The sequence below is a fragment of the Macrobrachium rosenbergii genome, chromosome 5, assembly GCF_040412425.1.
Source record: "Macrobrachium rosenbergii isolate ZJJX-2024 chromosome 5, ASM4041242v1, whole genome shotgun sequence".
In the NCBI taxonomy this organism is placed as follows: domain Eukaryota; kingdom Metazoa; phylum Arthropoda; class Malacostraca; order Decapoda; family Palaemonidae; genus Macrobrachium; species Macrobrachium rosenbergii.
The window spans coordinates 17,402,716-17,418,838 of NC_089745.1; the positions used below are offsets into that span (position 1 = coordinate 17,402,716).

The 16,123-nt window shown below is 37.9% G+C and overlaps 1 protein-coding gene across 3 annotated transcripts in view; it reads right to left on the reverse strand.

The window, feature by feature from the left end:
• The window catches only part of LOC136838567 (ubiquitin-protein ligase E3C), a 416,786-nt gene that overhangs the window by 38,448 nt on the left and 362,215 nt on the right, over positions 1 to 16,123 (reverse strand). For 2 of the 3 annotated variants that reach the window (XM_067103711.1, XM_067103710.1), the window contains 2 exons: positions 2,115 to 2,265; positions 1,684 to 1,893 (listed from right to left, as the gene is read on the reverse strand). In XM_067103711.1, the coding sequence (XP_066959812.1) occupies positions 1,684 to 1,893; positions 2,115 to 2,240 (336 nt within the window). In that variant the 5' untranslated portion in view covers positions 2,241 to 2,265. Of the gene's footprint in view, positions 1 to 1,683; positions 1,894 to 2,114; positions 2,266 to 11,090; positions 11,410 to 16,123 lie in introns of those variants that run through there. The other variant, XM_067103709.1, reaches the window with a different exon arrangement.

A 16,123-nucleotide genomic window follows, 5' to 3' on the forward strand; every position in this document is an offset into this window, starting at 1 on the left:
ATCTAAAGGAAACCTACACGAAGAGGCTAACAACGATGAGTGGATCCTTCCTGTCTAAGACAGCTACCCTAGTTTCTTGACCACATCTAGGAAGTGGAAGGGATCCATGGCTCAGAATTAGAAAAATGTCCAGAAAGGTCTTTAAAGGCTATGTATTCTCTCCCAACATTGCACTTGTCTCTACATGAACCCATTCTTGTCAGTTCAGGAGAGTAATAAACTCCCTACAAAAAACTCTCCTGAATGTGTCTCACTCCAAGGGCAATACAGTTGCTGAGCTGGGTGTGAATGCAACCAAGATATAATCAAGTTATCATGGCAATGGAAGTCCTTCTTGGCTGTGGGACACTGTCCTGGATCTTGCAGAAGAGCCTAGAAGAGCCTGAATCTCTAATTCGGCAACAAAAATGAATGTGGGATGCCCATCCAGCAGTCTTCAACTTGGGAAGTGCCCTTTTCCTTCAGCAAAACATCTTTCACAATTGTAGACACCAACTTGGCATTGGCAGGTCTCACCCCTAGACAAAACATTCTTCCATTTCCTACCGAAGTTATGCTATGAAAGACACAGAAGGTTGAAGATGGCACACATCCAGTCTAGGACCCCTGCAAAGGAGGGCTTATCCTGTAAGGCTTGAAGATCCTCTACTTATTCCTTGTCAGTTTACAAGCCCCAAGACCTGAATATCTAAGGAATCAAATGTAACCCTGTTTGCTAGAGGATGGGTAGAATCCAGTATGTTTTTGGTAATGGTGGCAGAAATCCTGACTGCAACCACTGGTCTTGATTATGCTGAGTGTCTAATAAGGGTGATTTCATCTTCCCTGACACTAACTAAATGGCTCAAGAAAGGCTGTGAGGAGGAGCTTTCTACAGTCTTAGCCAGGCTGAAAGGGAGAACTCCACTCACCATTCAGTGTTGTAGTTGCTTGAGAATCAAGCCAAGGACATATATAGACCGCCATAGTAATTCCTGTTGCCAGCATGCAAGGAGAAGCTTCAGCTTGTTTTCCCGAGTGAATGTCACCTGAAATATTTGAAGTCTCACTATATCTGTATCTAGAGGAATTCCAATCTTCCTTGTTTAGCCCGAACACTAAGTTAAGATTCTAATACTCACAGGGATGATCACCTTCCTCTTGAAGGACCCCAAACATGAAGAAGCAGTCACCAAAATATTTTTTAAAATCCTCCTTGTATCCAATTTAATGCAAATTCCTCGGCCTCCATTATGAGAAGGAAAATCACTGATACTAAACAGCAACATAAATAAGTTGCAGTTACCAGTTAATGACCAAAATCCAAAATCCAGTTGAGTATCTCCAAATAGGACTTCTTGATACCATTGGTAATAAAATTCCAAAGGGCTCCAACCCTACATCTATAAGAGGAGAATAAATATATTATTTTGTCTGCAAGCAGAATGGAAAAAATGGAGAAGCAGAATGTATACAGAACAAACTGAATGTATGCAATATTACTGATAATCAGCAGCACCAACAGCAGATGTGCAAGCCTAAGTAAAAACAATTGTAACATTGTTTTATTACTTCCTCACCTATTGGACAGCCATCACTCTACTCAAAAGTGAGGTTGTGAATAGTATAATTTGAAGAAACACTGAATTAAGAGCATTTCCATATGAAAGCATAGAGGAAATAAAATAAAAAAAAAATGCTTACCAATCTCTCACAGTCTTCTACAGGATTAAATATGCGAATCAACAACGCAATCAACTTTGATGCTGCTGCTTCTGAAATACCCTGTGATTTTGCTTCTGAAAGTACAATATCGCACTGGTGACGCAACTTCTGTTTCGTCTGCCGTCGGCTGATCATGCCACGTGTCCATGACTGAATAGTTAACACAGCAGCTTCTCGTCTTCTTTGCCTCTGTATTTGAATATATCCCAAAGATTTGCATTTGTTATTAAACAATGCAACAGCTCACCAAACATTAATCAGGATAACATCTACTAAATGTTCCTTTGTGAAAAACTAAATATCTTCAAAGTTAAGTCATATGCTAGTAAACAATATCCCCCCAAATTTTCAGGATACGGGCAAATTAAACTGTACATATAATTTAGCACAATAAACTCTTGTTCACTAACCTCCCTCTCCTCTCTGTCTGATTTCAGTTGATGAAGCAAGTCTGAGCGTTCAATATTACGAGCTTTACTTGCACCTCCTAACCTCTGTTGAGGCTTACGTCGATAATCCCCCTCAAAACTCCACATGCTTCTTATTTAAAATAACAGCTGCCTGAAAAATAATACATGACTTTCAAAATGACAAATTTTTAAAGTAATTTTTAAAGTAATTTGTATTTTTCCTAACATATAAACGCTCGATCTTTACATATGGGATTAACTTTCAGCGAGCTGGAAATCCATCCATTAAACTTTTGCAAGGTGGTTATGGTAATAGCTACTGATGGTAGGGGAGGAAGCACCGCCCACAAAATCGGTGCAAATTCAATTCTACCCCGTTTCCTTTTGGTCACCATCTCATCAAGACATGCAATTCTTTCTCTGACCTGCCGTTTGACCTTCTCTTCTGTGCTTGAATATATTTATTTTTATAATATATGTATTGTTTATATTTATTTTTTATACTTTGCATATATTGATATATTGAAACATTGCAAACTTCACATATCGCTAATTGGCAACTGTCAATGGCCGAGACGACCAACGCTGTATCGTGCAGATCATCATCACCGTCTCTTGGCAAACTGCATCAAGAACGGATGCAACATAATAAGACATATTCTTCATTTTCTCTTTACATATCACACGCATCTAAAATCTGAAAGCACCAGAGTATTCAGGGTGAATTTATTGTATGAAAACACAAGTTTTATTTTGTCTTGATCGCATGAATGATGCAAAATCTGATGATAAGTAAAAACGGGTATAAAGAATTAAATGCTTCTCTCTTCACTTTTACTCGTTGTAATTCCTTTGTGTTTTCTCTTATTGACTTCAGGAAATCATATTTAGTTGTACAATTAATACCGAATCCTATGGTATGACCAAAATTTTCCAATCTTGTGCAAAACGGGAGATAAATGAAGAAACATATAAACATATTGCTAGTTTTCTGAGCTACATGTGTAAAAATGAGACAGTGAGCGAGTTGCCTGCCTTCCGGTACCAGCCAATCAGAGGCCACCAAACAAACGTCTCTTAGGCCCAAGAATCTACCTTAAGTGAATCAGCTACAGTACAATTGCTCTTTGGACAATTTTATCACTTTCAAGCATTATATAATTTTAATAAAAGATATATAGTAAAATCTATAAATAATTCCTAAAAGTTTTTGGTTATTTTTAATTAACACAAGTCTGTTATCAGGAGTTATTTTCCAAGTCATGCTTCGGACATGCTTTTTTAGACATCACACATCACAAATAAACTTGACCTATGACTTTGAAACATAGGTCAAGATGAAAAATTTTACCTGAAAATTATCACTAACCCTAATGGTACTACCTACCATGTCTCTACAAAATTTGAGGAAACACTGGAAGAATGAAAATAGGAATAATAATAAAAAGTGAAATACCTAACAACCCATTTTCATTAAAATCAGATGGGAATATCAATTGGGCCTTCAAGTTAACCTGTGACTAGAAAAAATAAAAGTAAAAACAGCTGGAGAAAATAATCAGCAACCTCCAATGTAAACAACTACTATGTTTCATCAAATTACAAGAATTATTCTGCATAAGTAAAACTAAACCTAAAATAACTGGTGTTCCCTAGAAAAAAAAAAAATCTCCAACTAACCTTATGCACACTGCCAAGATTGATTTGGTGTTAGCCAAAGCCTAAGTTTTGAGTATTCTCTAGTGTGAGGGTCAGGAAGTAAAAACAGTACAGTAGTAACACTGTCAAGAAGAAAATAATGTACTAGGGGACCATCCAACAGCTGGACCAGTTCTAGTTACTTTTAGTATATAGTAGCAAATATCAAGAGCTGATAAAGGAAACTACCATAAATATGGGGAATTCCACTTAAGACAACAAAGCCTTCACACAAGAACCTTTTTGATGCACAAAGACTTTTGATTTGCAAGAACATCATCAAGAACATTAACTCAAGGAATATCCATTCTGATTGTAGCTAACCCTGATTTCACTGCCATTCCTCTCTTTCCTGGTCAGGTAGCTAGTACCTTTTTAGAAGCCTGTCCAGAATTCCAAGCAATGGTAAAAGTACATTCAATGTCACATGACCATTAAGAAGATTGCAGAAAGAGCCAGAATGCCATTTCAAAGCAAAGTATCATCTGAGAAGAAACTTGTCTTCAGATACCTCATTCCAGCCAAAAATCTTTGAAACAATTGTTTTGGGAAATAATGATTTTTATGATACAATAAATTTTTCAGGTACTTACCCTCCATCATTAGCTTTATCTGCTGCTACTTGGCACAGGTTCGACAAGTGTTGAAAGTGGAAACAATTGTTACCGAGCAAAATGCTCCCAATAGTTACTCCCCCACTCTTGGGGTGGGGGGTAGGACAGTGGGTGTTATGGTTGACCAGTCGTCTTTTAATCTCTTAAGAGGGGAGGAGGGAGGGATCTCAATGATGGAGGGTACCTAAAAAATTTATTTTATCATAAAAATCATTATTTTTTTAGGTGAAACTTACCCTCCATCATTAGCTGACTCCAACATTGTGTGCTGAAGGAGGGAAAGAGATCTCCCTATAACCAAGTAATCAGATATCAGAAAAACATCGGTTGAGCTTCAGACTGTCATTCGATGGGCGGAGTTTACGGCTGATGAAGAGTTAGAGGAATTTATTTCTGGTGATAGGCATAATTCTTCATCGTTGCTGATTGGTCCACTATTCGGGCCAAGGAGAGCTGTTAATCAGCTCAGTGGTCTGGTAAAACTAAGGTATACTTAACTTATCAAACACTATCGGTGTTTACTTGATGCATATGATCTCATGGCAAATTCTTCATCATGTGAGGTCCACTATTACAAGGAGGTGGAACATGGACTCCGAACTCCTACAAACACTAAGTGTCCAGCACAAAGCACCAAAGAGTACAGCTTTGATGGCGCCAGCCAAATTTAATACAAATTTTTGGGCTCCTGAAAAAAGAAAAGCTGCTTAGCAGACACAATTGCGCCTCTCTTGGCTGGAAAAACAAGGACCCTAACAGCTGGATCAGGAAAAGAGGGGGAAATCTCATGCTCAAACACCATAATCTTCCTAGAAAACAGCAAAGGAGACAAGACAGAGGACTTTCAAAAAGGAGAATCTTTGGCCAAACATTCCCACTGAGTCAAGTCTCCCAAGTACAGAAAACAGATAACTTAAAGGAAGGACTGAGGAATTTGTCTAAGCACAACTGAACTAATTCCTTAAAACTGAGGAGATAGACTAAATGTTCCAGTTCCTGAAAAGGAGGCAAAGGAGAATGCCTTCAGGAAGAGCAAGGACAAAAGTAGCCCCAGGAATAAATGGTCTCCCAAGACCAGGAGCTAAAGCTCTCCTAATCCATCTGAGAGAACGAAAGTCAAAAGCTCTCTCACTAATAGGACTCACAGACTCCTTGCGCAGACTTGCTGAAGCGTCATGTGACTCAATGAAGCTTCAGACTTGCTAATGCCCGTGCGGAGTGGCAGACAAAAGTGCAGACTCGCAGACAACCATTCGGAAGCAGACTCGTTACAGGCCAAGAGGTACCTGTAGACCCACTGACAACTGCGGAAACTTGCTGCCAGCCATGCGGACTCCCAAGTACTCACAGACAATTGCTCAATCTCATCACCAGCCAGATGGACACCTGCAGACTAGCAGACAACCATGCGGACTCGCTGCCTGCCACCCGGACTTGCAGATAACTGAGCGGAATAGCCGCTGGTCCTTCGGACTTGTTCTGTCTCCCAGACACCTGTACGGACTCTTGCTATTTGCGGAAAGTCACAGACTAATGGGCAAAAACTAATATCTGGCACACTTAGCATCAGCTTGAAAACCACTAAAGAATGAAAACTGACATAACAAGTGGCCTAGTCAAAACAAACTTGGACCAGGGTGGTACAAGGGGAGAACTAGTGTGAACGCTGACCCTAATAGCTGACTACAAACTCAGGACAGCTGAGGATGCAGGCGCAATGCCATGGGCGCTAGCAGGAGCGAAGCCTTGCGCTAGCAGGTGTGGTGCCTTGCACATTGACAGTCATGGCGCCTTGCACCCTGGCAGACATGGCACCTTGCACCCTGGCAGGTGTGGTGCCTTGCACGTTGGCAGCACTCACAATGGATCACGATCGGTTATCTAGCTCAGATGAATCACTAGAATAACCATGGGGCAACAGGGTCAAACACAAGATCTAGACCTAAAATAACTATCCTATGTGACTACAATCTAACTCTGTCCATGGAGGACTGAAAGCCAAGGCAGGAGACAGAGGGCACAGTCCTAGAACATCCTGGGATGTTAGTCCTAATCTGGAAACACCCAGGACTACCAGGCCTGTCAGCAGGTGGAGCCAATAGGACAGAACAAGGCTGCGTCTGCGGAGTGGCCAAAGAAACGAGGAGACACAGTCCCTGCCAATTCACTGGACACATACAGAGCAAACAACTCAAATAGTTGTACACAATTCAATCTAGATTTAACCAACTCAATCTAATTGCATTAAATCTAGCCTACTACCCTGAGCTGATAGTATATGGACATAGAAGGATCTATATCTACTAAAGAAGAAACTACAGACTTATCTTTAACTTCTTGACCAGGTGTTAATTCTAAATAAAACCTAGATTCAAGACTGCTCATTTACTCTCTCCTAAGTCTATCTCACTTCTAATTTGGCAATTTATTCTCTATAACTCTCAAAGACCAATCCTTGCAATGATCATGAAGGCTGTCAGAATAAAAAATCACCTCTCGATGATCTATGCAAGTTCGTGTATCTGTAAGTCAATGCAAGTTCGTGTATCTGTAAGTCAATGCAAGTTCATGTATCTGTAAGTCAATTACTCAATATGTACGTCAACTACCAATCTTGCAATGATCCAGAATCGTTATTTACCTCTCAGTGATCTATGCAAGTTCGTGCTTATGTATGTCAATTGCTCAATACATACGGCAATTACTCAATACATACGTCAATTACTCAATCTGGTCTTGTAAGCATAAAATGAGATTTCAGGGAAGATAGGGAAGAAGAATCCATATTTTACAAAACCATCTCAGTGATCTATGACAAGAGATGATTTCAACCATAACTTATCAACTACCAATCTTGCAATGATCCAATTGCTCAATGATCTATGCATACTTATGTATGCAATTACTCAATACATCAATACATACGTCAATTACTCAATCTGGTCTTGTAACTTACCTTATAAAATCTAACAGATTTCGACAGGGAAGATAGGGAAGAAGAATCCATATTGCCAAATACAGACCAAAACCATCGTTAAACCAGAAAAGAAACAAATTTTAGAGCACTTGTCTACACGCCACGCCGATTTCACTGACAAGAGATGATTGATCAACCATAACACTTGCTGTCTTACCCCCACCCCCTTAAAGGTTGGGGGAGTAACTATTGGGAGCGTTTCGCTCGTTAACGATTGTTTCAATTTTAACACTTGTCAAACCTGTGCCAAGTAGCTGCAGGTAAAGCTAATGATGGAGGGTAAGTTTCACCTCAACAAATTTTTTTTAGGTACACCAGACTGACAAGGTTAGAATTTGTATTTTCTAATACAATATACAGTATCAATTCATTGTCTGGACTGGCATTCTTCTCCATTAAAAGACTATAGAACTAACTGAAAACAAAACAAGATAGGCATAAAGGATAATCATAAAAATTATATGTTTATAGCCTATTGGAAAACGATTAGTTGCACTGCACATTTTGTCATCAACATCATTGCCTCTAACACCTTGGCTTTAACACTCTGGCTCTCCTGTGCTTTAACTTCCAAAAATCTCCACTTATCTCCTGTCTCCTTTCTCACAATTATCATCCTAATAGTAACAAGAGCCTCCCATCTCTTCTGGTGACATTCTCCCCAGGGTTGCATAGTGGTCATGTCTGAGCCATCTAAATCTCCCCTTGTTCACTATTCTATCTACATGAGGAACTTAAGCAGTTTCCCTTATGGTATAATTTATAACTCGATCCTGCACCTGACAAATCATATCTTTAAGCTTTACGCTTAAATCAACACATTCCTTTAGATATTGTTTAACAGTCATACCATAAGTCATGTCCACATAATAATACTCTCATATTCAATTTCTGTCTTTTTGACTCTCAAATCTTATTCAGCCTGCCCACTGTTTGATTTACCTTTATTAGTCTGCACAAAATTATATAACTGAAAGTTTGAACCTTATTAATTCCTCCTTCAACAAATTTCATTTTGTCCCTTGTAAATAATGTCTTCATTACTTTTGTTTTTCCAAGTTTTCACTTACCCTGTGCATTTTGACTAAAATGTGAACCGCCAGAGATATTTGTATCATTAAAATTCGTCTCCGTCTGTTAGATTCACTATTGTTACTCGTGCTAATAACTTTGTCCTTTCATCATATTCTTTTCACATACAGAGCATTGAAGTCTGTATATCATCCTAAAATGTAGATTATGGTTTTACCAAATTATCAATATATTCATAACTTTAATAATTTTCCTTTCATTTTATGTAATATCTTCACAAACCTAATGATGGAAACCAATTCTGCAAAATATATTGCACCATTTCAGCACTCAAGTCACATTTGGATACAATTATTAGTCTGATTAAGAAAAATTATAACAATTATACATACTTTGACAAAACTTTAGTACGAGTATTTAAATATATCAAATTTTGCAAGAAAAATTCTGTCAAATCATTAGGCCGCTTACTGAGAGTAGCTAAGGGGGAGGAATGGCTCGCTAAAAGAAAGCAGACAAGTAAGGTTTTGGCTGGCGATCTAGGTGCCAACGTGAATTTTTTGCTCCACGCTCCCCGTCGAAGTTTTGGCCTACCCGGGTCCATCCTGGGAACCTTACTATGGGAAAAATCTGAATGAACAGATCAATAGCACAGATATGTGCATTAAAGGAATCAGGTCTTAAAAAGGGAAATCGCGCTCAGGTGGGTGTGAGCGAGTGATCTGTTAGAGGCTGGGTTCTAAGTTTCACCAGTAAAACGCTAGGCCAAGAAGACTTTAATCAAGTATGACTATTTTCAGGTTAATCCACATGACATCAAGGAAATTGAAGAATGATTTCGACCGTCAATCGGCCGTATCAATGAACTTGGATACACAAGCCACCGCCCACGGAAAAGCCAATTTTGACCAAGTTACAGAGGATAAAAAGCCAGTTTTCGGAAGTACATCAATGGCTAAGCCTGCTTTGGTCAGATGAATCGACTTTTACGGTCACTTGTAATAGAGGTCGTAATACCCTCTTGACCCTAGGTTCAAACACCCTGATTCTCTCATGGTTTGGGGAACTTTTACTGGTCATAGCCAAGCTTCATGTCTTTAAAAGAATGAAAAAGTTAACCAGTATAATTATTTGGAGCTGATGTGTGACATTTTGCCTGATGCATTTCGGGTGCACATGTTTTCCAGGAAAGGGCTCACAGCTAAAAATTGCGGTTCCCTTCATCAATGATTGGCCTGGTAATAGCCATGACATTAGCCCAATAGAAAACTTATGGGAGATAAAAGAGGATCTACAAGACAAAATGTGTGTTTGTTCCAAAGCTGAGGCCATCTTGGAACAACATACGAAGGAAATGCTTCATAATTTGGCCTTGTCTGTACCAAAACGACTGAAGGAGGTGATTAAACGTAAGGGTTGTCCTACTAAATATTAGTGAATACTAATAAAGGTAATTTAGACTTAGAATTGTGTTGTTATTAGCCTATTTGTAGTTTAGTTATGTTGACATGTTTTTTGAGGGCGGACTAAAGTTTTGTAGAGTACTGTATCTTCTCCTGCCATAAAGGCAACCCTCTTTTCCCAGCTAAACCCTCTAACCCCATCAAATAAAAAATACAATGATGTAGAATGGACTCAGAATTACAGTATATCAAGACTTTTAGTCAGAGTACAAAGTGATTTCACAGAAGCATAAGTCTTTGCCAATCAAAGAATGCATTATATTCCAGGAGTATTGATAGTGAACCATTTTATAGAGGCTCAGAACAGTAAAGCCCAAGAGTGGGCTGAGAGACAAATGGGAGTTAAGTCTAATCTCTCTAGTTATAGCCTATCATGCCTTTTATTAGGCAAGCTTTATAGTATATCTTGTGGTGTTTGGTGATTAAAATAGCATTGCCTGTGTATTTTAAGCCTGTCAGGTACTTATCATTACTCTGATTTGAATCTTTTTCTTTCCTCATGTTTTAGTAGTTGTTGCTAGCCTATTTGCCCTTGACACTGTTTAGCAAGGAAATTTCCATTTTTGCCTATTTACAATTACCATATGTTGTACAGTGGTAGCCTGAGCTTCGGTTAAAGGAAAATGCAAAACTTGAGGTGTTATCCCAACATTAGTCCCTAAATATCAAAACCACAGATGGTAAGGAGAGAGAAAAATTCGGTCTCGTGTTTACGACTCAAAAAAATCATACTTGGTTCCCCTGTACGTCTATCCATACCTGTACTGTCGAGATAAACAATTGGAAAACCCAAATACAAAGCTCTAAGTCAGAGCAATAGCCCAGAAAAGCAAGCAGACAAAGAAGAGGTGGCATCAGAATACATCAAAGCCTAGCCTACGTTTGGTTTGCGTTTGCAGTTGGCCTATTTTACTCATCCAGGCATATGAAAAATGGATTTTAGGATGATTAAATATCACATATCCAAAAATAACACGACGCTGCTGAATTAATCGCAAAAGAAACATTCTTATCGGCTAAAAGGTGATGAAACATCCGTCAGGGAAATAGCTTTAGCTACCGTAAGCTACTTAAGCAAAGGAAAATCACCTCGCTTATATCCTAAGATCTCTCAATCACCAATCACTTAACACAAGTTAACCCCTTATTTTAAATACCATGACGATAAATTAAACTTATTTCTACAACTTACCCTATCACCAAGTTAACAGAATGACCATATCCAACATGACACTGCACTTAGATCAACTTCAGGGCGACCTATTGTTTTCATTTGTTGAAGGGACAGAAACTGCAGCCAATCAAAAGGAGAAAGTAATGTTTTTGTTTTGTTTTTTCGACAAAGAAGGTTCCAGGGCCGCTGTTGCCACAGAAATAATAACATTAACAATATTTACATAAGGAGGTTAATCTAAACAATCAAGGAAAACTAATTCAAGAAAACTGATGAGTAATCCTAACAGTGGGTAGTGTATTCACGCTCTCGGTTACTAAATGAACAGTTGAAACTTGAAAATCGTAATGACTGATGTATCTGATGTTTGGTGTTGTTCATTCTGAAGTTATTAGGAGTGCATAATAAAATTATGATACTTCAGCTACAGAAATATGGTTATACGAAAATATCAACCATTTAATATAGTTCACTAGTTTTGCAAATTATAAATCAGCCCTAATACATAGTGTTGTGTCGTGAGAAAATTTTGACGAATACAGATACAGTGTATATACATATATATACTGTATATATATATACATATACATATATATATATATATATATATATATATATATATATATATATATATATATATATATATATATATATATATATGAATCACAAAACTCAGTTTTACAGGTTCAACACTAAGAGGACAAAATTAACAACTAAATGCCGGGTGCTTTCAAGTGATTATTGCACATTTTCCAGGCACATTACACTGAATAAAGTAATAAAATTTTTGTACATAATAAAATTTTACACGAGAAAAAAGAAAATCATTTAAACAGAAAACAGTTTAACCAAGCAATAATAAAACATTCTTACAAGTCCATTCTTGTGGCGAACCTGGCTGACGTTCGCCTCAGCACCTTGAGGTGGTGGAGAACTGAAACCAAGCAACTGGAACTTTTAACTTTAAAGCAATATATATATATATATATATATATAATATATATATATATATATATATATATATATATATATATATATGTGTGTGTGTGTGTGTGTGTGTGTGTGTGTGTGTGTGTGTGTGTGTGTGTGTGTGTGTGTGTGTGTGTGTGTACGTTCGAAGCCATTTCCTTAGCCATGGGGTGACTCCAGCGCAAAAAAAAAAATAATAATAATAATTCCTACGGTCACCACAACATTCATGCTTTATCCGCTGCATAGTGGATGAAAACCGTGTGCAGTGGAAGTTTCACAACTTAAGCCATTTAAAAGGCCTACAAAGAAGGCTCAAAAGTAGTGCATCAAAAGCCACTCCGCGAACGCTTTTGTATTTTGTATGTTTTCTCACAATTCCTGAATATTAAAGTCCTTCCTTCTTTTCCATTGCCTGTTTCAATCCATCTTTAAAATCCATTCTTGCCACATGAACAAACCATCTCGAAGTACTCTGATTCATTTCTTCTATGTAGCTCTACATTTCTCTCATTCCTGGTAATTACACCTTTTGAACCTGTTCCTCGCCAGGCAGCTATCTATCTCTAGTCAGAAACTCAATCATACTGTTACCACCATGCTTTGGACTCAGACTTGTAAACCCATTAAGTCTGCTACCTTCCTTGTTTCACTTTCAAAGGATTTTCTGAACTTTACATTAACCGAATCCACTCGTAAAGCATTAAAAATTACTTCAGTCCACTGATTCAGCAGCTCTTAAATTTAACACTCTGGCATAGGCCTATTATCTTTAGGCACGCAGCACTTTTTCTATTGGTAAATCTCATTTCAACAACCAATAACCCCTTAACTATCCTCTTACTATTCCCTTTCAGCCAATGCTCTTCTAGAAACTCTGCTTACACAAATATAAAACATCACCGTTTTCTCTCTCACAGGGACATTTACAAGCACTGTGTAACTGAAACAACTTTTTCCCAACATTTAACTTCATTTCTGATGTTATTTACGCATGCCTCCGCCGTCTTCTCAGTCTGGGAACCCAAATTCTACTAAGCTCTTTAATATGAAAAAGATGCGTGGGAAGCTTAAATGCAAATGGAAAAATGTATGCAGTAACCTAGAAAAACTTATAATAAAATTGATAGAGATGCCCTGGAAGGGCCCTGAGACATATGGCGCGGAGGACAGATTGCTGAGAGCAATTAAAAACGTTCATGAAGATATCAAAGTGCATATTTGAATTCGTCAATAGGGAATGGCTACGTTGGTGTAAAATTTGTCCAACACATTGGTGCATTATGTTTAATATCTATGTGTACGGAGTGATGTTCTGAGCCACAGAAATGCAAGATGCAGGTGTCAAGTTATGTGATCAAAAGACGGACCGTGTATGCAGTGTGGATAATGAAGAGAAACTGCACAACTACTTTGAATTATCTGCAAGACGAGAACGCTGCAAGTGAATCTCATGAGCGCAAATGTTAACTCGAACGACAGAGTAACGAATGATAATATGGATAACAAAAGAATAGAAGCGGTTGATCTGCTGTGACATAAAGGAGTCAATATATCAATGACAACAAAAGGAGAGAAAAGTCATATTGTAGGTGGAGAGGAGAGTCTAATGAAGACAATGTTGAAATGCATAAGGGATTGTTAAGGCAACTCTCCTTTGAGAAAGTGAACCCCGAATGTTAAATGCAAATGAGAGAAAAATGTCAAAGATGTTAAAGCGAACTGTATGCGTAGCATACCTGGAGCAATAAGAACAGAAACTCTGAGAAATGTGGATACAAAGAAATGGTCAAAGGGCCATCACAGGTAATTCCATGGATCAGGGTATTTTGATAAGGTTTGGTCGTCTGAAAAACTTGAGGGCGATAGGCTGGTGAAGAATATAACATGGTGAGTCGTGGAATGTGTATAGTGATGTTCAACAGGTAGGTGAGAATTCTGCTTAGGTGTATGAAGCAGCAAATGTTGAGAAGGGCACATGTGGTTCATCCACGATTCAGCAGTAAGAGAACAGCTTTGGCAATGATAATTACCTCATTTTTCTTCTAGAGATACCCCTCTCAGGGAATATACATACATACATACATACATACATACATACATACATACATACATATACATACATATACATACATATATATATATATATATATATATATATATATATATATATATATATATATATATATATATACACACACACATACATATTCTGCAGTCACATGACTGTAGTTAGACTGCTTACTGAAGACTGCTGTAATGATAATAAACAGTATAATTTGGACATAACTGACTCAGGATGTACCAGTCTGCTACAAACCTACCTCGGAATGCATTAATTGGCTTTATTATTATTATATATATTTTTGTGGTTGCGGCATTCGGCATCCCCTTCTTTCACTTACCATCTGCATGCCTGAAAGGTCATGCAAACGGCTACACTTAGTTATCATTCACCAGTTGACGACAATAACCGCACTCTCAAACCCTGCACTGTGCATTTCTATCATGCGTCCAGTGCTGAGTGCAAGGTCTCTTACATTGGGTATGCTAACACACACTTTTTATTCTTCTGATGGTGCACAGTTAGAGGAATTTACCTGCTTAACTGACTATCAGAAAGTGCCTAGTCTCATGTTAATACTCAGTTCTCTGCTGTCTTACTTGTCAGTTTCAAACTAATCATCACTACTCCTCTCAAATTAATGTGGCAGATTTAAATGTCTTACTTTGTCTTGCATAGGGTATTGGTGCCATCATTTTGTTTTCATTTCTGTTATCTCTCCGTTTTGTAATTTATTGAAAGTCTTAACTAAAACACGTAGTGCTGTGCAATAGCTACAGAAGAGTTAAGTACTTAAAATTTACCTGTAGTACAAAATTTAATGAAATACTCTAAAAACTATAAGAATAGAAACCAGAAAACAAAATTTCAATTCAAGTACATCATGGCAGGAAAAGTAGCACAAGAACTGACAAGTAACCCTTCATCTTTGGAAATACACCTGGCAAGCATAACTCCTTTAGAAATTATTGTTGTGTGACTTTGAAACCTATCTTTTGAGAAACGTACCCCGTAGCGAGGTACTGTCATCAGTACGCTTCACGTGTACACTGTAGGCATTGCTAAAGGGTGTTTGCAGCGTCCCTTTAGCCCCTCACTGTGCCCTCTTTTTAGCCTTTTACTTTAACTTCATTCCCGCTTCCTTTCTTTAACTTTTCTGTCAAATCTCTCTAATTATTGCTTAGTGCAGCTGTGGAATTTTCTTCCAGTTCTGTCTTTAGATCCTTGAATTTCAGCTCCTTCGTATTCTGGATTTCTTTATCTTGCTGTTCAACAACTCTTTTCACTGTTTTAAGCGCTAAATGGTCGAAAGGGCCCCCAGGCCTGCCTTACCAGCATAAATTTCTTAAAATCAAATCAAATAAAAATTTGAGACATCAGTCACCTAAACATAATTAGCAACAGAACGGAGACATTGCCACAAACTTACATTTTTTCATATTGAAACTGACCTTGTCCGGAATGATGTCTATATGGCTGCTTTTAGGAGCAGAAGCTACAAGATAATTAGATTGCAAGATAGCCCAGTCATATCCATAATTCACATTCAACTTTGTACCCTCTTTGGTCACCAAGGCTTGCCTATCCTATCCGGAACACCAAGTTACTGTATATAAAATAATTTTGGAGATTATCAAAAGACGCAGTTCAGCCTATCGGTGTTACTAAAACACAAGAGATCTCTATGTAACTCACCCAGCTTGAAAATCCAAATTGTCTTAAATACATCAGTGCTAACAATTTTTCCTATGCCAAGCAAATTTTCTTGCTACTGAACGAGTTTCCCTTTGAAACCGCAAAACTTAATTATAGTACTGCCATCCCAGACAAAGCAGATTAAATTGCCAAAAAGGAAAAACTGAATGATAAAGACACGTACTAAATTGAGAAATCAATTAATACGCATCTTCTTAATGGAGCCATACTCAATAATTGCATTAAAAACCTGCATATTAATGATGAGTATGATCCTGCCCTCGAATTTTACATACTCATATATTTCTCGCACCTCAACGTC